Genomic DNA, 24817 nt, shown 5'->3' on the forward strand with positions numbered 1-24817 from the left:
CAGACCTCAAGGATGGCCAGCTCACCTGCCCCATGTGGGGAGGGTCAGGAAGAGGTGAGTGAAGACGTGGCTTTCATGGCTTTGAGGCAATTGTTTCTCAGAATGGCTGTGTGTAATGTCAGATCCCCAGGTAGAACACAAGTACCCTCCCATTGGCCTGGTAACCTTGCCTCCTGCTGGAAAGGAGCTCAAGATGGAAGGAGACTCCTTGACACCCAAGAATCTTCTCCTGGTGAAGAAGACCACTGGGTTCCACCTGGAAGTCTCCTGGGCCCAAGACTGGTCAAATGAGCAGAGCCCCAAGCACCTCTGCACACAGCTTGCATGGTCACTGTGACACTGAGAGGGCTTGATGCCACTTTTGGGTTGATTCTTCTTTGTAATTTGCTAAGTCTTTACCTTCTGCTGGATCTGTGTGACCTTCCAGAGCTCTGGGATTGGGACAGGGTATGTGCTTGTAATTTGATTGTAAAACTTTGCATATATTTTTAATAGTGTTCCTTCTAAGTTGATATTCTTGGCTATGACACAGATAAAAGATGTAGCCATCCTAGGACAATGGAGTTGTAGAGTTGCTAAACAAGAGGAAGGGGGCCATCTCCAATTCCCCAGCCCTTTTCTGGTTGTGGGTCTCCCTTGGTAGCTCACCATTGGAGCAAGCAGTCAGGTCATGGTTAGGGGACCTAGGGCTGTAGGCAGGGGCCAGTGGGAGAGGGAAGAAGAGGTGCAGCCACCCACATGTGTCCCTGAAGCCTCAGGGTGCACATCTCAGGGGCTCTTCAGTGCACAAGGCAGGGGAGGAAGTGGTAACATGCCTATGGAGTCTGCCAGATGAGGCACATGGATGATGTGGGCACCATCATAGATCCTTGCTGCCTTGGGTAAAGCCCCAAAACATATCGTTCTATTTTTGATATTTCTTATCAAAGTAAAATGTTATTGATAAATACTTTTCTTAATGAGATGGATGAGGCCTGCTTTTGATGTTCTATATCCCTGGAGAGCATCATGTATTGGTAAAAATGAGGCCCGTTTAGTCACGTTGTTCATCCTTAGAGGTCTTGACTCTGAAAGCACTTGTCACTTCATTGTGCACATGTGAAAAGGATAAGTCTGTGGTGCCAATGTCACTGGATTCCATGTGTTCCTTTGGAGAATGGGCCAAGACTGACAGAGGGATCTGCCACTCAAAATTATTTTAATGGTTTATCAGCCATAGCACATTATGTCCTTCTTTGATGTTATTCAAAGCCAGGACACAGAGACCTTACTCTGTAGACATAAATTGTGTCCTGCAAAATACTGCCTACACTGAGGTTTTTGCAGCCTGGAGCTGCACATGCAGAGTCAATGCCGGGTCTGACAGGCAACCTGTACATCATCTGTCTTGGTAAAAGGAGACAAGGATGTTGATGAAGGGCAGGTGGCACAGGGCAACCGGTGTCACCAGATCATACATAAATTGTATCTTAAATTACATGTGGACATCATGATCCAGAAGTGATGATGTCTCCAATGTTTCCATCCCCACATTCCTGTTCCCCAGTCAGACACAGAGAGCTGAAGGAGCCCTGGGATTTCAGCCACAGCTGAAAAACACCTGTCACTAGTACGTCCTGCTGAGGACCGTGTTCCAGGAATTCTGTGTGTCTTGGGATAACTAGTACCTACCCCACCCATCACCCTCCTATACTCTTAGTTCCAATACGCAGTACTTAGGGTTAGAAAATGACAATAACAGTCACTCAGATATAATCCTAAAACAGGATATGAAGTGATTGAAAAGTGATGATCTTATTTTAACTGGACAAATTCCACTGGAACCAGAGCCAAATTCAGAAGCATAATCATTTAGCATTTAGGATAAATCATCACAGCTCCTTGGCAGAGTCATTATATTCAATCTGATATTTGTCTTTGGGGGTGAGGTGTTTTTTTCCGTTTAACTTCGGACTTACATTTTTCCTTTTTGTTGCATAATAGGAACAGCTGACTTTCACTGCCAGTTACTGTTCTGAGCATTTTTCCTTAATTAATTTATTTATCCTCACACAAATTCTTTGCTAGCAGCCTTATTGTACAGATGAAGAAACTGAGACTGAGAGGGTCAGCACCTTGCTGAAGACCCCAGAAGTAGAAAGTTCCAGAGCTAAGCTTGAAAGAAGGTAGGCCCTAAAATTGGGCTCTACCTCACAACTCAGTAAGGGAGCACATCCTAAATTTGAAAGATCCAAACAGCACTGTCAATTCAAAACAATGTGTAAAACTGGCCCATTAGGATTCTGATGTGGGCAGGACTGAAACTCTACAGTAATTTGTGAATAGTTGACTTTACATTTTCTAATATTTCTTCAGGAACAAGGTATGTGCCTTGGTGTTTTCAGATCCCTTGTCATATCTGAGTAAATATCATGACTTTATCTTTCAAGGTATGTATCTTTGAACTGTGTGAACCTCAGTGTACTTTTGTTGCTGCTGGAGTTCCTGTAGCCAGTGGTGCCCTTATATCTGTTGGGTCAGGTGGTGATACCGGTTTATGGGAAGAGAGTGTCATTCACAGGCTGTCCTGCATTCAGCTGCATCACAAACGTTCATTCATTCTCACAGTTTTCCTCAGGAGGTTATTGTAGATTTCTTGGTGAGACAATCCACCATCTAACACCATGACCAATTCATTGATTTGTTTTTTGTCTGGTTTTTCCCCTTGTTTGAAGAAAATGATGCTGACAGGATGTTGGCCTTCTTGTTTACTAATCTTTAGTTCTAGGGCAGTTTTAGGTTCACAGAAGATGGAGCACAAAATACACAATGCTCCCATCTACCCCTCATTTCCAGACAAGCACAGCCTTCCCTGTGGTCAGAATCACACTCCCAGTGTCACCTTTGTCCCTGCAGAATGCAATTGCTGGGTGGAGGGAACAGAGGACGTTTAGTTTACAAGAAACGGCCATACTGCCCTCCTGAATGGCAGCACTATTTGGCATTCCCAACACCCAGAGGATCAGTTCCTGTTGCCCCACAGAGGAAAGCACTGGGTCAAGTGGAGTGGTGTTGCTTTAGCCCCCTCTTGATCCCCAGGGCAGCCGGAGCACAATAGGCCCTCTGCTTCACCTGGCCCAGCTCGTCTCCAGTCACAAAGCCATCCCTGTCCCACTGGGCACTGGTGTTTCAGGGTAACGTGCACGGGTTCCTGTGTTCCCTACCCACCACCTGGGTCATGGTGTCTGGTCTTCCCTTGTGCTGTTGCTGAGGGATCCCTCCTCCCAACACCACTTCATGTCAAACCCTGTTTCTCCTGAGAGGCTCTCAAGCATGCTCCTCTGTACCCAGACTGCTTCCCAGTGTCTTTCCTCAGAACAGTCCATGCCCGGGGGCCTCCATGGGGCTTCTGCACATCTTTAGGGAAGGAGGAGGATGGGCCCTATGGGTGTTGCTGCTGCTGGGATCCTGAGGACCCAGCAGGTGCCACCTACTAACTGATAAGAAAACCATCAGGACAGTTTCCTGCTTGATTTGATGGAACCCTCTCTTGACTGTGTTTAAAACATTAGATGAGAGTTGGAAGGTCAGAGCTGGGGAGGTAGTCTTCCTCTTGGCACCATATTCTCTCAAGACCCGAACAACTGACATCCTCACAAATGTCCCCATGCCACTTACCTGTCTCCCACAACTGCCCAAAGTGACCCTGGTCCAGCAGGCAACCTTTTGCACTAAAGATGCACCCAAAGCAAACATTTCAGGACTATGTGCTGATCCTCTTCTCTCTGCCCAGCGCTACACTAAGAGAGGTGAGCAAAACTGGTCACTCCCTGCAATTAAGGAATTAAATTCTAAGGAGGCTCCCATCAATCAACTGATCATAATTTCTGAAACTCCAGTTAAGGAGCTGAAACTGGGGGATGCCTTCCAGTCACTAATTATAGTTTTGTAAAACTCCAGCCTAGGTTTTTGACACAAAAGAATGTGTATAGTGCCAGCAAAGCCTATTCTTGACCAAGTCACCGGGGTTGTGACCATGATGGTTGGCATCAAGCCTCAGTGAGGAAGGGAGGGCTGGAGGCCAGGCCTTGTGTCCTGCCACACCCGAGTGGGCAGGACCTGTGAGGCTCACTGGATACAAGTAGTCCTGGGCTCCCCAGGCTACTGAGTCCAGCTGCTAACTGCTCACTGTTTGCTAAAGCTGAACTGAAAGCAACATCGACCATGAGACTGTCCCTGTGTGTCCTGCTGGTCACTTTGGCCTTTTGCTGTTATGAGGGTGAGTATCACTCCTAATCAGACTACTACCAGCCCAGATAAGTAACCTTCTCTGAAGTAGGTAACTTATTTGGGGAGGAGGGGTGAACTGATCAGAATCCAAACAGGCCCTGCTTCTTGTGGACTAGCCACCTGAACACCAAAGCATCCTGTATAAATCCCCAACACCCTGGAACTTTCCAGAAAACCCTTTCAGGCCACTTTGAAGAGCTTCTCATCTGAAGCCTCACTCCCCATCTAGGGTCTATGCTCAGAAACAGCAGGATGCGATAAGATTTGGTTCTGCACCACCGTTCTGCCACTCGGCAGAGCTGTGACTTGAACAAAATGCTGTATCACCCAAGTCTCCTCTCATTCTTGATTTCCACAGCCACCAGCAAGAGCAGCTCTAACCACGGAGTGAGACAAAGGGTGTCAGGAGCTATATCTGGGTCTCATGAGCTCTGTTCTCCTTCCCAGAGTCTTTGGTGCCAGTTGAGTCCACAGGTCTCTAACTCTGTCTTTCAGACTCATCAAATGCTCCAGCTGGGAGGGCATTAGGAGAGGTCTCAGTTCAAGAAGAACCAGTGTAGTCTGGCTCTCTCAGGAATCAGTCAGGAACAGCAGCACTCAACACATCCCCACACCCTGCTCCTTTCCTACAAGTCTGCCTAGGATCAGAAGAAACAGGGCAATCTCAGGGCCACACTGGCTGAATTTCTAGGTGACTTCTAGCCACTCATCTAACAATACTTGGTTGTGTCATCATGCCCTCAACTCTGACCCAAGTGCTTTTGACTCTTTCTCTTTCCTCTGACTTTCTGAACTCCTCCTCTTTCCCTGTGTTGCCTCTGATCAGACCTCTCCCCATCTTTGTGTACTTGCTGCCTGATTGGGTCACATGGGAGCCTGGCAGGGCACATTCCCAACTACAGGTAGTTGTAAAGATATGAAGACAGAGTATGGGATGGGGATGGAGAGTTCAGATGAAGAAGAGTGGTTACTTCAGGTCTCAGCACAATCCCCATGGAGCCAAAAGCAGACCCTGGTGGCAAGCTCCCACTGTCTCAAAGGAATTCTGTATTTAGTACAGACCAGAAGAGCTAGTGATGGTTGGTGTGTAAGCCTCAGATTCCTTTCTAAGCTTCTTAGCTGTTTTCACCCAATGACATAATTCTACTGTTTAACTTACTCTCAGAAGAGCATCTTCCAACATTCAATCATTGTCCCTGCTCCTCTCCAGACTTGGTCCCTGTTCTCCGATCTCTATGAGATCTTCCTCTCCCACTCCACTGGAAAGACTGATCAGTCATAGCTCCTCTCTCCCACCATCCAAGACAAAAAGAAAAGTGTGGCTCTAATGACAGACCAAACCTTAATTTCTGAAATCTAGGGAATATGAGTTTCAGCAAAGCAGGAGTATCTTGGAAAGACGTGCATGTACTTTACACAGGAGAACCACTGAGCTGGGTTTCGGTGATTTTTTTTTTTTTTCCAGAACCAGCCCTGCTGCTTGCTCTGTGATTTGAGCAAGTCATGACTTCTAGGATTTTCCATTGTCATTGGGACAATTATGGGATGGGACCATAAAAGCTTCTGGTGTTCCTGTCTAATGTCAGAGAGCTATGGGGAAAAAGTGACTTCCTTACATTAATTGTATTTCTTCTTCTTCCTCTCCAGCAAACGCAACAGTCTGTCCAGCTTTTCTGTCTGAATTTAGAGGCTTCCTTTTGGAAACTGAAAACATGTACAACATCCATCTTCTGATATTTTCTCCACCTAGAGAAGCTGCTGAGGCTGCGGTTAAAGTGAAGCAATGCGTAGATCATTTGCCTAGAGAGGGCAGACAGAAAATATACAACGTTGTGGTAAATTGTTTCTCCTTCCTCTGTAGGGGCTTCTGCATGGCCAGGAGGGAGGTCAGGGTGCTGGACTGTGGGCACAGGGTGGGGAGGCACCTGCCCCTCTTCTCACCTCTGACAGAGTGGCCTGTGGCCACAGGGTGGATGATGACATGACACCTGATGAGCTACACTACGGGTGCAAAGTACATGTAGCATGTTCCTGCTTCTCAGGTCACCTATTTGGCCACATGTACCCACAGTGCCCTGAAAAGGACACCCAGGTCCCAGGTGGTGATGCTGAAGGGCAGAGACTGCTGCCTCCCTCTCTAGGAGGTTTTAGAGGTCAGAGGGCCAGTTCCCTCACCCAGTGGCACCTTGGAGAGTCTCATGGAGAATGGGGAGTGGTGGAGGGGAGACAGCAAGAGGGAGGGTGATAGCCCAGGCTATAGGTCAGAATGGAGGGATGGATGGCTGGGGAATCCACCAGCTCTCACAGAGTTAGCCCCTTCCTGTCTCTCTGCCCCACACTCCCAGCCCTCACCAATCAGGGCCAATGGGCAGAGACCCTCATGTACGTCCTCGGCAGCCTTGCTTGGAGCTGAAACACTTCTGTTATGTGTTTGCAAGGATAGTGGTAAGGGTGAGGTCTGCCCACAGAGCTCCCTCGTGCCCTGTGGATGAGAATAATTCTACAAAGACATAATCTCCTTAGGGAAGAAGGCTGACCAATCTCTCAGAGGAGAAAGGTTTTTTAGCCTCTCTTCCAGTGGGCTGTTATTGAGTTTAGCTTGCATAGGGGTGCATGTCAAAGAAAGGAGGTGTGATTTACAGATAACATTTCTGAAACCGGGGGTCCTTTTGAATCAGGGTCTGATGACAGTATGATGCCTATCAGCTGTAAAACCTCGGGAAACAAACTTATTTTGTGCTTGGACCATTAACACTTAAATTGAGGACAGTCTTAGCAGAGCAGGTTTCACAGGACTTCATGCATTCTTTCTGAGATGTGGTGGTCCCCCTCCAGAAACCGCCAGTTCTGGCACAGGGCTGCACCTCCCATTGGCATTGTTTCAGGCCTGAATCAGGCCAGGGCAGCCAGGCAGCCAAGAGATTAGGAGACTTGGCAGATACAGTGAGGACTCAGGCTATGATAAAGCCAAGGGGTGAGGGTTTTTGTCCCTTCTCCACTATCCCCTAAGTCCTTCCCTGATGGCCTCTTCATGACTGTGCCTGTTTTACGATGTTTCTTTCTTGAGGAATCTTACCTATCATTGGCTATCACATCCTGAACTCTGAGGAAGGAAATCCTGGGCTGCTTGACAAAACAAAACCTTTGACCCTGTCCTGACTCCATTAGAAACCTGAGTCCCAGACTTGGCTCACTTGGGTTTTATCTGTTGGGCTATGGACATGTTCTTTCCTGCCTTGCACAGTTTGTGATGGCTGTACCAGGACTATTGAATTCCCCATCCACTCGGCTCTCCTGACTGGTGGCTCCATGTGCTTTTGTTAGGTGGGATGTACCTTGCGTGTTGGTGTGAATAGAAGTCCCTGTAAATGTATCATCTCCAGGGGCAGCATGATTGACATTCCCGTCTCTCTTTCTCTATTTCAGAAACAGGCGGCATCCCAATGTAACAGCTAGACTTCAAAAATATTACACACCAGTGCTTGTCATTCAAGGCTGGCCTCATCACCCACAGAAAAATGTGAAGGTTTCAACATCTTGCTTCAATAAAGTACTTGCCCTGCACTTCTCTCCCTGTCTTGTTTTTGTCCAACAGTCTGTCCCTGAGTTGTGGTGGTTCTTGTCATGAAGTGGCCATTGGGTAGTGTCCATAGTACATTTCAGTGACACAGCATCCAGTGACCATGGTGGCCTGAAGGAGGGATCCCAGAGAGACTGCTGGCTCAGGAGCCATCCCACATCCCTGCACAGACCCCCAGTCATGGGGCTGGGAGAGAAAAGGGGGGTGAGGGATCAAAAGCTCCCCTAAGGGTCCTGCCCCTGGGCTTTGCTGAGGGAACTGCTGCCTCCCTGAGCAGTCACATGGTTCCCAACCAGCATCCCCACTGCCATTCCATCCCCATCAGAAGCTCAAACAGCCCGCCTGGTTCTCACCCTTCCCTGGGTTTCCATGCTGGGAGGGTTTCCATGCTGGGAGCCCAGGGTAATTTGTTTTTTGTCCACTTCTCACTTTGTAGTGAATCTCAGGGCTCAGCCTTCAGGGAACTCTTTGCTCTCTGTACACTCACATTGCTCACCACCCTCAACAACTCTTCGTCCCCCAAATCCCCTCTAAAGGTCCAGAAACAAGCACCCCACTGCCATCCGGGCAACCACATGCACATAGTTCACACTTACTACAGGAGGAACAGTCCAATGCACAGTGTCTGTACCCAGCCTACCCCTCCCCTGGGAGCCCCACCCAGGCTGATGGGCCCACCCTCCAGTGAGGCAAAAGGAAATGTAAGATAATCTATTAGGTTACAAACTTCCCACCTTTTCAGTTCATCAACCATCTGGATAAAACTCCCATAAAGATTCCATCCCTGCCTCTGTTATTGGTTCTGGTAGGTGATAGGCAGCATGAATTCCAGCTTTTCTGGGTTCTGCTATATAAAAGACAGGAATATGAAAGAAAAGAAAAACATGTCTAACTAAAAAATGCAGAAATGACACAGATCTCATCACAACTGTGATGGAAAGACAGTCACCAAATAAATACACTAAGAAAATTTCCCCACAGTGAAAAATATGAAATGGAGTAGCTCACTCACTTTCCACACTTTTTTTGTGACTTTTGGAACATCTCCCCAAAGAAAAGTGATTCTTTCCAGAAGAAATGTCACTGAACACTATCAGGGGTTCTGCTGCATGTTGCCACCATCCAGGTAAAAATCCACAGTCAGAGATTTGGTGAAAACAGAAAGAGGTCACTTACTCAAAAGCTGCAGTTTTGAAAAAATGACAAGCTTCCAACTCAGAGCCTATTCCCTCTAGTACACCCAGAAAAAACCTAACACCCTCTGCCAGACGACACAAGGTACACCCCAAGTACCTTCTCCCTTTTAAAAATACCACCCTTTCAGAAACTGCAGGTAGGTGCTACATAACTGTCCAGGCTACTTGGTCCCTTTGCCATTCACCATTGGGCCTCAGGCTTCTCCTAGAGTCTGGCAGTAGCCAGAGTCCTACATGCAGCACAGTGCCCTTTCTTCCACTCGCTGCCCTGCAGCCCAGCAACTGTGCCCCATCCCTCTGAAACCTTTGAGAGTTTTCCAAAACTCTGTCCCCTCAGGTTGTACAAACAGAGCCCAGGCGGGCTGGGGCTGGGAGATTCTCCCAGTCCCTTCCAGGGCCAGGTTTACTCTGTGACTCATCCAATCATTCGTGCAAGGGATTAGGGCAGCCACCAGGAGAATAAAAGGCTGCATTCTGGACACTCACCTCCAACAAAGGCTCCTTCTTCCCTGTCACATCAGAGTGACCAGCCCACAGCAGCTGCCTGAACCATGAAGCTGGTGGCAGTCCTCATGCTGACCACCCTCCCCCTGTACTGCTATTTCTGTGAGCACAGAGTGCCAGATATGGAGGAGGGCTGTGCTCAGGGCCCCTCTGCAAGTGCTGCTGTTCCCCAAGCCCCTGTGCAGAGCAGCCCATTTCTCTAGTGTCAGCTCTGTGTGTATGGGGGCAGGTGAGGGCAGAGGACAAGGAGGCAGATGTTTTAGAGCTAAAAGAAAATCCCAGGTCCTGAGTTCACTCCCTTAGAACTGAGGACTCAAACCCTTCCCAAGGCCTCTCTGAGCAAATGTTCCTGCAGGGTTGTAAGATGACAGCATCACAGTCAGGCCCCACACAGAGCTTACACCTGTCACTGAGCCTAGGTTTGCAGGCTTTCATCCCAGGGATTGGCTGTGATATTTTGGATTATGTGGTCAATATGACCATTGATCCTAATGTGGGTGTGACTGAATACATCAGTAATGTCCAAGAGTTCTTGCCAGGTCAAGAAACTTAAAAGTCCTTCACATTCATGAAGGAATGCTTTCTCCAACAAAGTAAAGAAACCTTGGGACTTCCGGCCAAGATGGACGCATAGGTAGACACACTGTGCCTCCTCACACAACCAAGATAGGGACAACAACAATTTAGAAATGGAATAACAACCAGAACTGACAGACAATTGAATTGTATGGAAGTCAGACAACCAAGAAGTTAAAATAGACACGTTCATCCAGACCAGTAGGAGGGGCAGAGAGTCAGGCAGCCAGGTGTGGGTCACGATGTGGAGAGCAGAGAGCACTGGGACCAGGTGTGTAAGGCATCCAGGGCATGCAAGACCACAGCAGGTGGATCCTGAACACACAAGTGGCAGCTGGCAGACCCAGCGAGACAGCGATTGCGAAGCAAGGCACTGCGCACAATCCAGGGAAATAGAGCCTTGGGCACTGATTGAAAACACATGTGGGGGTTAAGGCGCAGGGAGAGACTCTCAGCCTTACAAGAGAGGTCCTTGGAAAGTCCCACGGGGTGCACAAGCCCACCCACACGGAAGTTGGCACCAGAGGGGCCCAGTTTGCTCAGGGGAAGCGGTGGAAGGGACTGAGGTCCTACAGAGAGCAGAGCAAGCACCATTGTTCCTTCTCAGACCCTGCCCCCACATACAATGTTACAACCCTGCAACAGGGGTGCACTGCCCTGGTGAACACCTAAGGCTCTGCCCCTCATACATAACAGGCATGACCAGAGCAAAGGGAAAAAAAAAGATGTCTCAAACAGAATTGAAAGCCCCACAAGCAGTATTTTTAAGCAACCAAGAGATAGCCAACCTATCAGATGTGCAGTTCAAAGCATTGGTGATCAGGATGCTCACAGAATTGGTTGATATTGGTCACAAATTAGATGAAAAAATGAAGGCTACACCAAGTGAAATGAAGAAAAATGCACAGGGAACCCGTAGTGATGGAAAGAAAACTGGGTTTCACATCAATGGAATGGACCAGAAGGAAGAAAAAAACATACAATCAGAAAAGAATGAAGAAATAAGAATTCAAAAAAAAAATGAGGAGAGGCTTAGGAACCCCCAGGACATCTTTAAACATTCCAACATCCAAATTATAGGGGTACCAGAAGGAGAAGAGGAAGAGCAACAAGTGGAAAACTTATTTGAACAAATAATAAAGGAGAACTTCCCCATTCCGGCAAAGGAAATAGACTTCCAGGAAGTCCAGAAAGCTCAGAGAGTCCCAAAGAAGTTGGACCCAAGGAGGAACACACCAAGGTACATCATAATTACATTACCCAAGACTAAAATTAAGAAGAGAATCCTAGAGGCAGCAAGAGATAAGGAGACAGTTACCAACAAAGGAGTTCCCATCAGACTCAGCTGATTTCTCAAAAGAGACCTTGCAGGCAAAAAAGGGCTGGAAAGAAGTATTCCAAGTCATGAAAAGCAAGGACCTACATCCAAGATTACTCTATCCAGCAAAGCTTTCATTTAGAATGGAAGGGCAGATAAAGTGCTTCTCAGATAAGGCCAAGTTAAAGGAGTTCATCATCACCAAGCCCTTATTTTATGAAATGTTAAGGGGACTTATCTAAGAAAAAGAAAAAAAACCATGTATAGTAAAATGACAGCAAACTCACAATTACTAACAACCACACCTAAAACAAAAACAAAAACAAAAACAAAAACAAACTAAGCAAACAGCCAGAACATGAACAGAACCACAGAAATAGAGATCACATAGAGGGTTAGCAACCAGGGGGTGGGAGGAGGAGAGAGGGGGAAAAGGTACAGAGAATAAGTAGCATAGATGGTAGATAGAAAATAGACAGGGGGAGGGCAAGAACACTATGGAAAATGTAGAAGCTAAAGAACTTACCACACATGGACATGAACTAAAGGGGGAATGTGAGTGGGAGAGGGTGTTCAGGGTGGAGGGGAATGAAGGGGGGTAATGAGCCAACTGTAGTAGCATAATCAATAAAATATATTTTAGAAAAGAAACTCTGGAGAATGTCTCGGAGATGAAGATAATTTTGGTGTCTCTTTAACTGCTTTTGAACTGTGGGACAGGATACGCAAGCTCTCAGTTTGTGACAACTTTTTTGAAGCACGTGATGGTCCTGCTTGTCAGGAAAATTCCTTCCATATTATTAACACAACCTTCAGTGCACTGTCAAGCAACCTAGGTTTCCTGGCACCAGTGCTTGGATTCCTTGACCGTGAATCAAAGGCCTCATAGTAACACATTGAATCCATGGGTGTGAATCCCCTTGGGTGGTGGGAGAGCTGAGAACAGAAATCAGTGGTTTCACATGTGGCACTCTTTCCACCTATGACAGATGCTGTGTAGTATTTTCTAGTTATCATTCCCTGCCCTAATATACAATTTGCAGCATTCCAGGGTAACCACCTGGACACACTGCCACAGCACAAAGAAGAAAGTGCACATCCCAAAGAAATTCTTGACACAGGGGATGGCATGGATGAACCTTGAGGAACTATGGGAAAACCAATGAGTCAGTCACCAAAAGACAAATATCACACTTTGTAAAGTAGCCAATCTCTTAGACACAGAGGTCAAGGAGAGGTCTCCAGGTCCAGCGGGGAGGAAACTGACAGGGGAAAGTGTCTGCAGCTGCACATCAGCAAGATGAGAAGGTCTTGGAGGTCAGGTGTGCTGCCGACTGAATGCTCCTCACATGATTAGCTGTGCTTTGAAAGTGGTGAAAGTGTAACATCTGTATGTGTGTTTACTGTAATTAAAAAATTTTAAATTGTCAGTCCCTTCAATTCAAGATGACAGGAATTCTCTTTAAAACCTTGGTTAGACAAATCACAAGGAGCACACACCTGCAATATGTTGTCAACCACAGGGGCTGGGGTCGGAAGACATGGGGCTGTTGGCTCTACTTCTGATGTGCAGGAACTCAGAACTTCACATTCCCTTATATTTGAACCGAGGTACTGAAAACTGAAACACAGCATATTGTTGGCTATGTTATTTCAAAGAAGAGGAAACATGAAGATAAAATGATCGAGGGATCTTTGGTGGGGACAAGATCAGGCAGCACCAGCACCCTTCAGGATAGGTAATTGGTCACCTGAACAATAGAACAGATGAGATGATTCTAACTTCTCTTCCAGCACCAGCTTCCTGTCAATGCGTGTGGACCAATCCAGGAAAACAGTGAGGAGGCATGTTTATTCTTCAGGATGCACCTTGGTAGGAACAAGTGAGATGTAAGTGATGTCTCTGTTTTTCTTTTCCAGCAAGCAATATACAGTAGCTTTTGGTGTGCTCGGCACTAACTTCCACACAACCTCAGAGATTTTCCAGAAACAGACTGTGCATGAGTCGAAGTCACAGGTTAGCTTTCCTTCTTTGTCTTTGGATCTACAAATGCAAGACAATTGTTGAAACCTCACATACATTTCAATAAAGCATCTGCAAAACTCAAGTTGTTTCTTCACTTTTGAATAGAATGGAGGCTTAGGGAGAGTCGTGTCATATGAGTTGCTTGCACACACGCACATGCACACCCACCAGCACACAATAATTGTTTACAGAACTCAAGAGCAAAGAACTGAAAATCTGAAGGGCATCTTGTCCTTCACTACCCACATCCCAAAACTGATCCTGTCTCCACCATGTGAATCTTCTCCCTCATCCCCACCCCCAGGACCATCGGGGCACTGAAAGGCTCTCAGGTCCTAGTGATGGTGGCCTGCTCAGGTGCCTGGGTCCATGGCGAGTTTCACATTGATACTGTGCCCTCTCACCATGGCCTCGCTCCACTCTCTGCATTCTATGTCCTAGACCCAAAGTCTTTATCCAGTTGTGACAAAGACCTTCACCATATATCTGCATGAAACCTCCACCCAGTGCTAACAAAGATCCTCTCCCTCAATTCACACCCCTAAGAGGAAATTCTCACCCTACAGGTGAACCCCTATGGGAAAAAATTTCCCCAAACAGCAAATCAATGTTATCTCCTTCTCCTGACAAGGTACTGAGCCTTGCCTGAATGTCCACTTTCACACTTGGGTTCTGATTATGTTGGGCTTTCCTCCTTGGACAATCAGGCATCTGTGATAGCCCCTCTAAGCCAAGTGGTGGCTTATCCGTTCCCCATCTTTACCCCTTGGATTGTGTGCCCCCACTAAGCCTGCCACCACAGCTTACTGGCAAGCTTCCCAGCAGGTGTCAGGCAGGGTGTGCATTGGGCAGCTTATGCCTCAAAGGTGTTTTCACATCTTCCAATCCCCCTTGAATTACTTCAGTCCCTTTCACAAAAATGTTCATTCCCTGGTTGATTTCTACAGCTTTCAGATACTTTCCTCCCTGCCTTCCTGGTGCATTTTCACTGGTGTGGATTGGATATATGGGCATGGACAGTTTCTCAGGAGTCAGCCCCCGCATCTGGGGTCCACACACATCACCACTTGGCATGGAACTCTGGTGCCAGTGTATCCCTGCCCCTGTCTCCTACATTCATTCTAATACTTCAGTCAACCTTGTTCTCCAGCCATTGCTGGTGTGTCAACACAACCTACATGGTTCATGGCATCTTTTCCAGGAGATGCAGGCAAATGACCTCTAACTGACCCCCCCAACTATGTCATGCAACAGGTGGAGCATGCAGGAAACACAAGAACACATAAACGGATCCCTAACTGCACTGGGTTAGCTTGGAGATGTCCTGAGGTACCTGGGGCCAACATGGTCCAGGAGCCGAGTCTGAGGAGTTGGGGGCATTCCAGACTGCCCAATCCAGAGGCTGACCTTTGGTTCTGTACTCTTGCTCTGAGGCCCCTTTTAGCTGCCATGGCTCAGGATCCTGAGGCCTCTCCTCCCTTTTAAGCCAATAACCAGTCCAATGAAAGCATGGCCATTTCTGTGACTGCAGTCATACTTCTCCTTCTCACTCCCCATCACAGGCCTTCTGTTGTTCCCTCCACATGTCCAGTCTGAGTGCAGATATGTGGACACCTCTTCAAGTGGACCACATCAATTAGTGAGCTAAGGCCAAATTCTGCATGTATGTACAAAGCACCAAGACTGAGTGCTAACCATGAGTCCCTAATAAACAAGTGTGTGTGTGTAGGGGGCGTAATAAGCAAAATGTTAAAATGTGAGGTGTAGATCCAGGGACATGATCCTTTTATCTGGGCCTAATAGTGTCATGAACCTGGAGGTGCTGTGAAGAAGTGGAAGATATTTTCTATTATGACCTATTGAGTCTTTGGTACTTTCAGCCTCTTCTGTATGCATTGATATAAAGAAAAATAGGAGTTCTGGCCAGGATATGGACATAGGTAGATATGCTTCATGTCCTTGCACAATCAGAAGAAGGAAACAACCCATTTAAAAACAAAAACCAACCAGAACTACCAGAAAATCGAACTGAATGGAAGCCTGACAACGAAGAAGTTAATGAAACAACAATCAACTAGACTGGTGGGAGCAGCAGACATGGGCAGCCAGGGCAGAGAAGCTGCATAGCAAGGTGACCACTGGTAGACCAGACAGTCCCACATTTGCCTGAAGATAAACCGGGTGGAACAACTAGAGAGTGAGACAGCCCACACGATCCAGGGTTCTAGAGTGGGTGAAATAAACCCTCATAATCTCTGGCTGTAAAACCCTGTGGGGGTTGCTGCAGTGGGAGAAACTGCCAGTCTCTTCAAAATGTGCTAAGAGCTGAGCAAGTGCCATTGTTCCCTCTCTGTTCCCCTCCCCCACATATAGCTCTACAACACTGCCATGTAGGTTGCCTCACCCTGGAGAATACCTAAGGCTCTGCCCCTCACAACATTAACAGGTATGCCTAGAGGTAGAAATATGGGCCATTGAAGATTCACAACTATGAATAGTAAAATGACAACACACACCTATCAACAACTGAACCTAAAAATACAAAAACTAAGCAAACAAGTAGAACAAATACAAAATCAGAGAAATGGACATGACATGGAGGGTTTTCAGTGGGGATGGGGAGGGGAAGAATGGGGTGAGGAAAGGTACAGGGAATAAGAAGCATAATTGATAGGCATAAAATAGACAGGGAGAGGTTAAGAACGGTATAGGAAACAGAGAAGTCAAAGAACTTACGTGTACAACTCATGAATATGAACTAAGGGGGAGATTACTGGAGGGTTGGGGGTACAGGGTGGAGGAGAAATAAAAGGGAAAATGTGGGAAAACTGTGTTAGCATAATCAATCAAATATAATTTAAGAAAAAGAAATATGGGCCAAGTTAAAGAACCAATCAAAACTCTAGAAATAGAACTAAGTGACCAGGAGGTAGCACGTATCACAGTCCAAAAACACTAATAATCAAGATGCTCACTGAAATGATTGAGTACAGCCCCAAAATAAAGGAAGACATTAAGGCTATACAAAGTGAAATGAAGAAAAATATACAGGGAACCAACAGTGCAGGGAAAGAAACTGGGACTCAAATCAATCATTTGGAACAGAAGAAAAAAATGAAACATTCAACCAGAACAGAATGAAGAAACAAGAACTCAAAGAAATGAGGAAAGTATAAGAATTCTCTGGGACATCTCCAAATCTGCCAACATCCAAATCATAGGGATGCCAGAAGGAGAAGATGAAGAACGAGAAATTGAAAACTTGTTTGAAAAAATAAAGACAGAAAACGTCCCCAGTCTGGTGATGAAATAGGCATACAAGTCCAGGAAGCTCAGAGAGGCCCAAACAACTTGGATCCACCCAGACACATTTCACAAGATTAAAGATAAGAAAAGAATCTTAAAAGCAGTAAGGGGAAATAAAAAGAGTTATCTACAAAAGAGTTCCAATAAGACAAAGAAATCTTGTAGGCAAAAAAGGCTGGAAAGAAGCATTCAGGCCCTGGCTGGCATAGCTCAGTGGATTGAGCTCGGGCTGCGAACCAAAGTGTCACAGGTTTGATTCGCAGCCAGGGTACATGTCTGGGTTGCAGGCCATGACTCCCAGCAACTGCACATTGATGTTGCTCTCTCTCTCTCTCTCTATCTCCTTTCCTTCCCTCTCTAAAAATAAATAAATAAAATCTTTTTTAAAAAAGAAGTATTCAAAGTCATGAAAAGCAAGGACCTACAACCTAGATTACTCTATCCAGCAAAGCAATCAATTAGAAGGGAAAGGCACATAAAGTGCTTCCCAGATAAGTCCATATTAAAGGAGTTCATCATCACCAAGCTCTTATTATATGAAATGTTAATGGGACTTATCTAAGAAAAAGAAGATCAAAGCTATGAACAGTAGAAGACAACAGACTCACAACTGTCAACAACTGAACCAAAAAAAAAAAAAACCCAAACAACTGAAACAGGAACAGAATCATAGAAACGGAGACCACACATCGGGGGTAATCAGCAGGGAGGGGGAGAAGCAAAAATGGGGAAAGGTACAGGAAATAAGAAGCATAAATGGTAGGTACGATATAGACAGGGGGATGGTGAGAAAAGCATAGGAAATGGAGAAGCCAAAGCACTTGTATATATGGCTCATGGACATGAACTAAGGGGTGATGCTGGAGGGATTAAGGGTACTGGGCAGAGCAAGATAAAGGGGAGAAAGAAAGAATGTGGCAACTGTAATAGCATAATCAATAAAATATAATTTTAAAAATAGACAAACACACCCCAAAAGATTCATTGGTACATATTTGTTATCACAATATTCATGACAGGTTAATGTTGTCAAGAAATTATAACACTTTGGTGGAACCTAAAAGTATCGATTACATAATTCCCTGTTTGGGTTTTTCCTGGTGGAAGAGTCAACCCTGCAAGGAGCAGAATTGTCCCAAGAAAGGTCAGAGGTCTTTCTGGGTGAGCAGACAGCATGGGAAGGAAGAGAGACCCACAGAAGTGTGAGCAGAAGGGTGTTCATAACTTTTGCTTGCAGACAGGACTCTGGAGACTGGCAAAGGGAGGAGGGCTGAGGTTCAATCTCAACATCTCCTGCTTTGCTTTATTCCTGTGAAGCAAATGCAACTCCCCTGAACCTCACTGCCTGTAGGTCATGGTGGAATAAGAGAATGGTCCAATAGCCACTTGCAGGGACAGGTCACACAGTTTAAGGGGACACCAATAATCCCAGTCATAACTTTTTAGTGAAAGGTTGTTAAACTCAAGATAATGTCATATATCAACTTTCAGGATTAAGAGAGGATGCGGCCCTGCTTTGTCTGAGCCACCTCCCTCACTGGATACTTCCCCTCCCAGCATCTCAGGTCTGGGACAGAGAATGCCCAGAGTGGAGTTCTGCCAGCTGTGGGACAAGACACAGCAATTTCCCTGTCCCTTAGAAGTTTTCATCCCCCTGGTGTGTGTTTATCAGTTTGAGGATCAAAACACTACACAACTCCTGGATGTCATCCTGAGACCTGAGGGACGTATGTATCTGCTCATCCTGCTGAGGACAGAACCCATAGACCCTGCCTGCCCTGGGTAAGTAACGCCCATCCCCACCTGCCACCCTCCTCTCCTCTTAGCTCCAGTAACCTGTATTAGGGTTTTAACATCACAATAACTGTGACTCAGAGGTGGTCATAAAATAGTAAATGAAGTGATTGAAAAGTAATGATCTTATCTTAACTGATAGAAATCTCAGTGGGACCAGAGCCAAAACACTTAGGAGAAATAAACACCCCTGTTGGCAGAGTCAGTTAGACCCCATCTGCTGTTTGACTGAGGAATGAGGGGATTCACTCTGTGTCACTTAGTGTTTATATTTGTTCCTTCCTGATGTAAGTGTAAGAGATGATACCGACCTCCAGACACTGTGTGCAGCACGTTTCCTCTGTGGATCCATTCATTCCAACACAAGTCCTCCGAGGTAGGCACTAAGATAACACGCTTACATTACAGATGAGGAAAGTGGGGCTAAGAGGGCCAGTACCAGCTGAAGACCCATGGGTAGAATATCCCAGAGCTGACCTTCTATCCATCAGTCTGGGCCCAAGTCAGAATTCTCTCTGCTAACCAAGAAATGCAAACGTTCTCATTTTGAGTCATGCAGAGGATACTTTAGAATTAAAAACAGAGCACACCTGTCCTGCTAGGGCTCTGGTGGGGGCATCATTGAATCTGTAGAATTATTTGAGAATACTCGACACTTATAAAATTGTAAATGTTTCCTTGAAGAATAAGGTGTGTGGCTGTGAGTAAAGGTTCAGGATTTTTCCTGAACACACTGTGAGTTTCTGCAGGTCCATTTCAGTGTTATGCTGCTGGTACTCTTCCTGTTGCCACAGTCCCTCTTTTCCCGAGACCTCATGTGATGGGAAAGGCTGGGCTACAGGACAGAAGTGGCTTGTTCTCTGCTGAGCATGGGTTCAGCTAGTGTAAAGAATTCTTATCAGTTCCAATAGCTTTGTTTTCAGTAGATTATCTTAAATGCTTAATTCATTAATTCATTTTTAATTTAATCTTTATTGTACTCTTCCCCATTACTATTTAGACCCCTTATACCTGTCTCCCCCAGCAATCACCACACTGTTGCCCATGTCCATGAGTCCTCATCAATTAATTTTTGAAGAATCCTCACTCAAGGATACTGTTATTGATTTTAGAGAGGGGGGTGGCAGGGCAAGAGAAAGGGAGAAATATATCAATGTGAGAGAAAAACATCTATTCATTGCATTATGTATGCACCCCAAACAAAGATTGAACCCCCAAACTAAGCATGTGCCCTGGCCAGGAATTAAAGATGGAATTTGGGTTTATGAGATATTGATCCAACCCTCTGAGCCACACTGGCTAGGGCTCAAATCGTTCTTATATAGATTTTTTTCCTTATCAGAAAAGAATTTTTTTTACAGTTTCCTACTTTCCTTGTTTAATAGCAATTTTTTATAGCAGTCTAGGTTCACAGAGAAATTAAACATAAGTGTGGATTTCCCACATGCTCATGTCCCCACTCATGAACATACACAACCTCCCCACCCCCCATCTACAGCCCCACCAGACTGGGGCATGTGTCACAATTGATGAACCTCTTTTTGACACATCAGTATACCCTACGACCCATAGTTACCATTAGGGTTTGTACTTGTGTTGTATATTCCATGTGTTTGGTGAAATGTACAATGCCTACCCACCTTACAGAGCAGAGAGCTTTCCTGCCCTCCTGTCCCTGTGATCTGCCTATTTTCCCTCCCCTTTCCCAACCCGTGGAGACCACCGACTGACCTTTTAATGTCTCCATAGATTTCACCTTTCCAACATCTGCCATTGCATCAGGGATCCTGCAAGCCCTGAAGGCCTGTGAGATACTGGAGATACTCAGTGGGAGAAGCCTGGGTCCCCCAACAAACCCATGAGGTCAACATGGATACTAGACAGGGCATCTGAGAGCAGTAGGGTGCCAGGTCAAGGCAACAGTTGTTCAGAGTGTCCATCACAGAGGACTGTGTCATTGGGACACTGTTGAGAACACTGGACCCATGGTGGTAATCAAAAAGCAGTGGAGTTATTTCCATTTTATTATCATTTCTTAGTTCCCCACAGGACAGTGCACCCTTCATCGTCCACATCCTTCAGGGCACTACCACTGCCCCACCCTCCGACCTCAGCACAACCTGCAGCATGTCCCCTCTGCTGGCCTTTGCACTACTCTCAGATGTCACAATGACAAGCCATTATTATTTAATCCACTACAAGGGAAAAAGTAGCGAGGATGTTGACATATATGTGGTCCGGAGGAACAAGGAAGATTGAGGACTCAGAAGAATGCACACAACAAATCAATGAATTGCCACCTGGTCCTGTCTCTGAGCAGCGTGGTTCCAAAATACAATGAATAACATACTTGAAGCAGGTTTTCTTTTAATTGCGTATGCAGTGTGCAGCAGTGCTTTAAATACTGTTTTACATTCTCCTCAAATTCCCTAACTTCTTTGCCTTCTTTTTTAAAGATTTTATTTATTTTCATAGAGAGGGGAAGGGAGGGAGAAAGAAAGAGAGAGAAACATCAACATAAGAGAGAAACAGATTGGTTGGAGGCAACCGTGCCCCAACTCAGGCTGAGCCTGCACACGGCCATGTGCCCTGACCAGGAATCCAACCAGTGACCTTTTGCTTCACAGGATGATGCCCAACCTACTGAGCCACACTGGCCAAGCTCTTTGCTCTTTACACAAATGTCTCTGCTCAGTGGGGAGAATAGCACTGTTTAGATCTGCCCAGGTATTTTAATGTCTGACTCAGTGGAATACAAGTTCATTCACATATTGTGTCATTCTTCACTCTGTTGCAGTATCACATTCAGGTAGTCTCCAGAAAATCCCACTGCCTACCTGTGAGAGAGTGGGATTGACCTGAGAACATAAACTTTAATGTTCTTATTAACATAGTTTTGCCCCAGACACCCTGAGTCGAGGATCCCATTAGCAGTGACATGTAAGTGTGTGTGTGTGCCACCTAGGCAAAGGGCAAAGAGCAGACTTGCCACATGATCACAATGACCCATGTCTTCACTTCTTGTTGCCTTTTAGCTGCTGTGGTGTTAAATTATACATTGCGTTTCCAGGGTTTTACACTGTATTCCCGAGACTTGTTCAACCCCATCATTCCTCAGTTACAAGATACCGTCTCCACAAATTTCAGCTGAACAAGTAATTGTACACACCTGACATGTCAGCCAAAACAGCAGCCAGGTAACAGCAGAGAGCAAAGCTAGAGCTGCCTGAAGCACATTGCCAACATCACAGATGAACAGAGGACATTTGCAAATTCCCCCACAGCCCTCTGCGTCAAATCACCTTGTTTTCCGATATCTTCTGCAGCAGCTACAAGCTTCTCCTTGAGAAACTGACTCTCCTTTACAATTATATCCCATTCCCCAAGAATTCTAACTTGCTCATTCAACAGATGCAGCCAAAACCCGGGCCTTCTTGGAATGGCCTCTCTTCTCATTAGGGGGCCCCTTCCCATTGGTGTTCACCTGTCATAACATGTGTAAGTAGGGTCTCCAATAGTCTCTCCACTGCCAGAGTCCTGATGTCTAGACTTCAAATGGTTCCCATCTGACATGTATGTTGCCTGTGTGGCCAGCAGGCATTTCCATGGGGAAGGGAGTGAGCGCAGGAATTTTCCTGAGACCCGGAGCCAACAGACACCACTTGGTCTTCCTCCCATCCAGTTCCAAGGAGGAAATCCTGATGAAATTTCTTAGTAAAAATTCTAAAGAAAGTAGGAATAGAAGAAAACTCTTTAGAACCAATACAATCAATGTTCAAAGCCAACAGCCAGCATCACTCTAAAACAGTGAATGCTAAAGGTGTTTCCATTAGAACAGGGAGGGGAAAATACCTGATGAACCTATTGTTAATCAACATGGGTCTGCAAATTCTAAGTGTCAAACTAAAATATGAACATGCAATAATTGGAAATATTTCCAAAGATGAGATTAAATTCTTCCACCTGCCGACAACATGATTCTTTCACCAGGAGACATGAGACTGGACCACAGAGAACCTACTAAGAATATTAAAATGACACAAGGAGATACATTGTAAGTGGCTGAATACATGCTCAATGTATAAAAATACAACAGCTTGTGTTTGCTGTAGGACAGAGTGAGAATTAGAAATGGAAGAAGATGTCTCCATGGCAAAAGTGACAAAACCATAAAATACCCAAGAACAAATCTAATGAGTAAGGTAGTATATACTTATATACTGTGTGTTTGGAAGACTAATTATAAAAATGTCAATCTTTCCAAAGTAGCTATATAAATTTGATGTACTTTCAACCTGCATGCCACTGGAACTTAGTGAGGAACTGGATAAAATTATTTAAAAATTCATATGGAAAAATATATGGCTGAAAATGGCCAAGATGATTAGGAAGAACACTGAGTGGTTACTTTTCACTCAGATTGAAAGTGAATTAGGAAAAACTCTTCTTGATCCAGATTAGTGTAGCCTTAGAAATAGACAACTATACTGTGGAACATGATAGGTAACTGAAAAATGGATGCCCACACAGACAGAACTTAATCTATGGCATAAACAACATCACAACTCAATAGCTAACAGACTATTTTATTGGTCAGATATGACTACTAACCATCAGCAAGAGAGAGAAAACAAGACTTCTACCTCTTAAAATATACAAAATAAGAACTGGCTCAAGACTGACATATAAGAAGTGAGGGATTTCAGTAAAATGGTTGGTGCAGGAGCCAGATTGCATGGGATCGGGAGGGGGATTGAAGGTGAGCAGTAGGATTGTGACACAGTAAACACTGCCATGTCTTGTGATGCACACACACCTGCTCTGGCACACTGACCTGATCTACAGGTGCCTGGTTTTACTTTTCAGCCTGATAGAGGCTTTTTCTGACCTGTAGAAAAGTTCATAGCAGGTAAAGTAAATAGTCTACAAGAAGATAATGATGACTTCATTAGCATAATAAACACATCAACTAAACAACATACAAGCTTTACAAGGTATTGTAATACAAGGTATATACAATTGGTCAATACCTGTGTACTGGGCAATGATGAGAAACAATTATTCCTGTACATTCCTGTAAGACATGTCTTATGTCTTACACCAAAGAGCAGCAGATCTACAATGACAGGGATTTACAGAAGGTCCCAAGGCTACGTGCACATGAATGTCAGATGCTTAGGGATTAATGAGGACCAATATCCACAAGGAACAGAAGACTTCTGTTGTCCCCTTAACCACAAAAGCCTGTTCAAGAAGAAAGGTCTTTCTGATGAGCAGGGGGTAAAGTTAAGCAAAGTCAATAGTCTTGAGGATCCTCCAGTGAGTGTGACTTCATCAGTTTCCTGGTCCATCTGACATACCCTGAGGCCTTTTGGCCTCTTTTCCCAGGGAGTTCCTCCAGAATCCCTAATCAAATTCCTTCAGTCTCCCAAGGGTGGCCCAACATAGTGCCTTTCTTCTCCAAGGTCAGGACATAGAACATCTGCTTATTTTCATCAGCCTAAGTGGCACCTATGTGTGCAGAGGACTCAAACTCCCTGGGAAGTACCCTTGTGGGGTTATGACTTACAATCCTCCTGTTTCCTGTTCACATGTGGGCTGATGTACACTGAGGATCACAGACCTCAAGGACGGCCAGCTCACCTGCCCCATGTGGGGAGGGTCCAGAAGAACTGAGAGAGGAGGTGACCTTCATGGCTCTGAGGCAGTTCTTCCTTGGAAAGGCTGTGTGTAAGGTCACGTCCCCAGGTAGAACATGCGTACTGTGACAGCCTCCCTTAGGCCCAGTAACCTTGACTCCTGCTGGAAAGGAGCTCAGGATGGAAGGAGACTCCTTGACACCCAAGAATCTTCTCCTGGTGACAAAGACCACTGGGTTCCACCTGGAAGTCTCATGGAGCCAGGACAGGTCACATGAGCAGAGCCCCAAGTGCTTTCTTTGCACACAGCTTGGGTGGTCACTCTGACACTGAGACCTTGAAGCCACTTTTGGCTTTTTTTTTTTTTATAATTTACTAAGTCTTTACCTTGTCACTGGATCTGTGTGACCTTCCAGAGCTCTGGGAGTGGGGCAGGGTATTTGCTTGTAATTTGATGTGTAAGCCTTTGCATATGTGTTAGACAACATTCCACCTAAGTTGAGATTCTTGGCTACAGCACAGAAAAAAGATGTAGCCATCCTTGGACAATGAAGTTGTAGCAAGAGTTGCTAAGCAAGAGAAAGGGAGCAATCTCCAATGCCCTGGGCC

General features: G+C 45.6%; 1 protein-coding gene across 5 annotated transcripts in view; it reads left to right on the top strand.

The window, feature by feature from the left end:
- LOC114500307 (mammaglobin-A-like) overlaps window positions 1-24817 on the top strand; it is a 259118-nt gene that overhangs the window by 202444 nt on the left and 31857 nt on the right. For 4 of the 5 annotated variants that reach the window (XM_036029572.1, XM_036029576.1, XM_036029575.1 and 1 more), the window contains one exon: window positions 13364-13551. The exons of the other annotated variant lie outside the window; for it this stretch is intronic. In XM_036029572.1, coding sequence (XP_035885465.1) covers window positions 13364-13402 — 39 coding nt within the window. In that variant the 3' untranslated portion in view covers window positions 13403-13551. Of the gene's footprint in view, window positions 1-13363; window positions 13552-24817 lie in introns of those variants that run through there. 5 annotated transcript variants of the gene reach the window in all.

The sequence above is a fragment of the Phyllostomus discolor genome, chromosome 6, assembly GCF_004126475.2.
Source record: "Phyllostomus discolor isolate MPI-MPIP mPhyDis1 chromosome 6, mPhyDis1.pri.v3, whole genome shotgun sequence".
Classification (NCBI taxonomy): Eukaryota; Metazoa; Chordata; class Mammalia; order Chiroptera; family Phyllostomidae; genus Phyllostomus; species Phyllostomus discolor.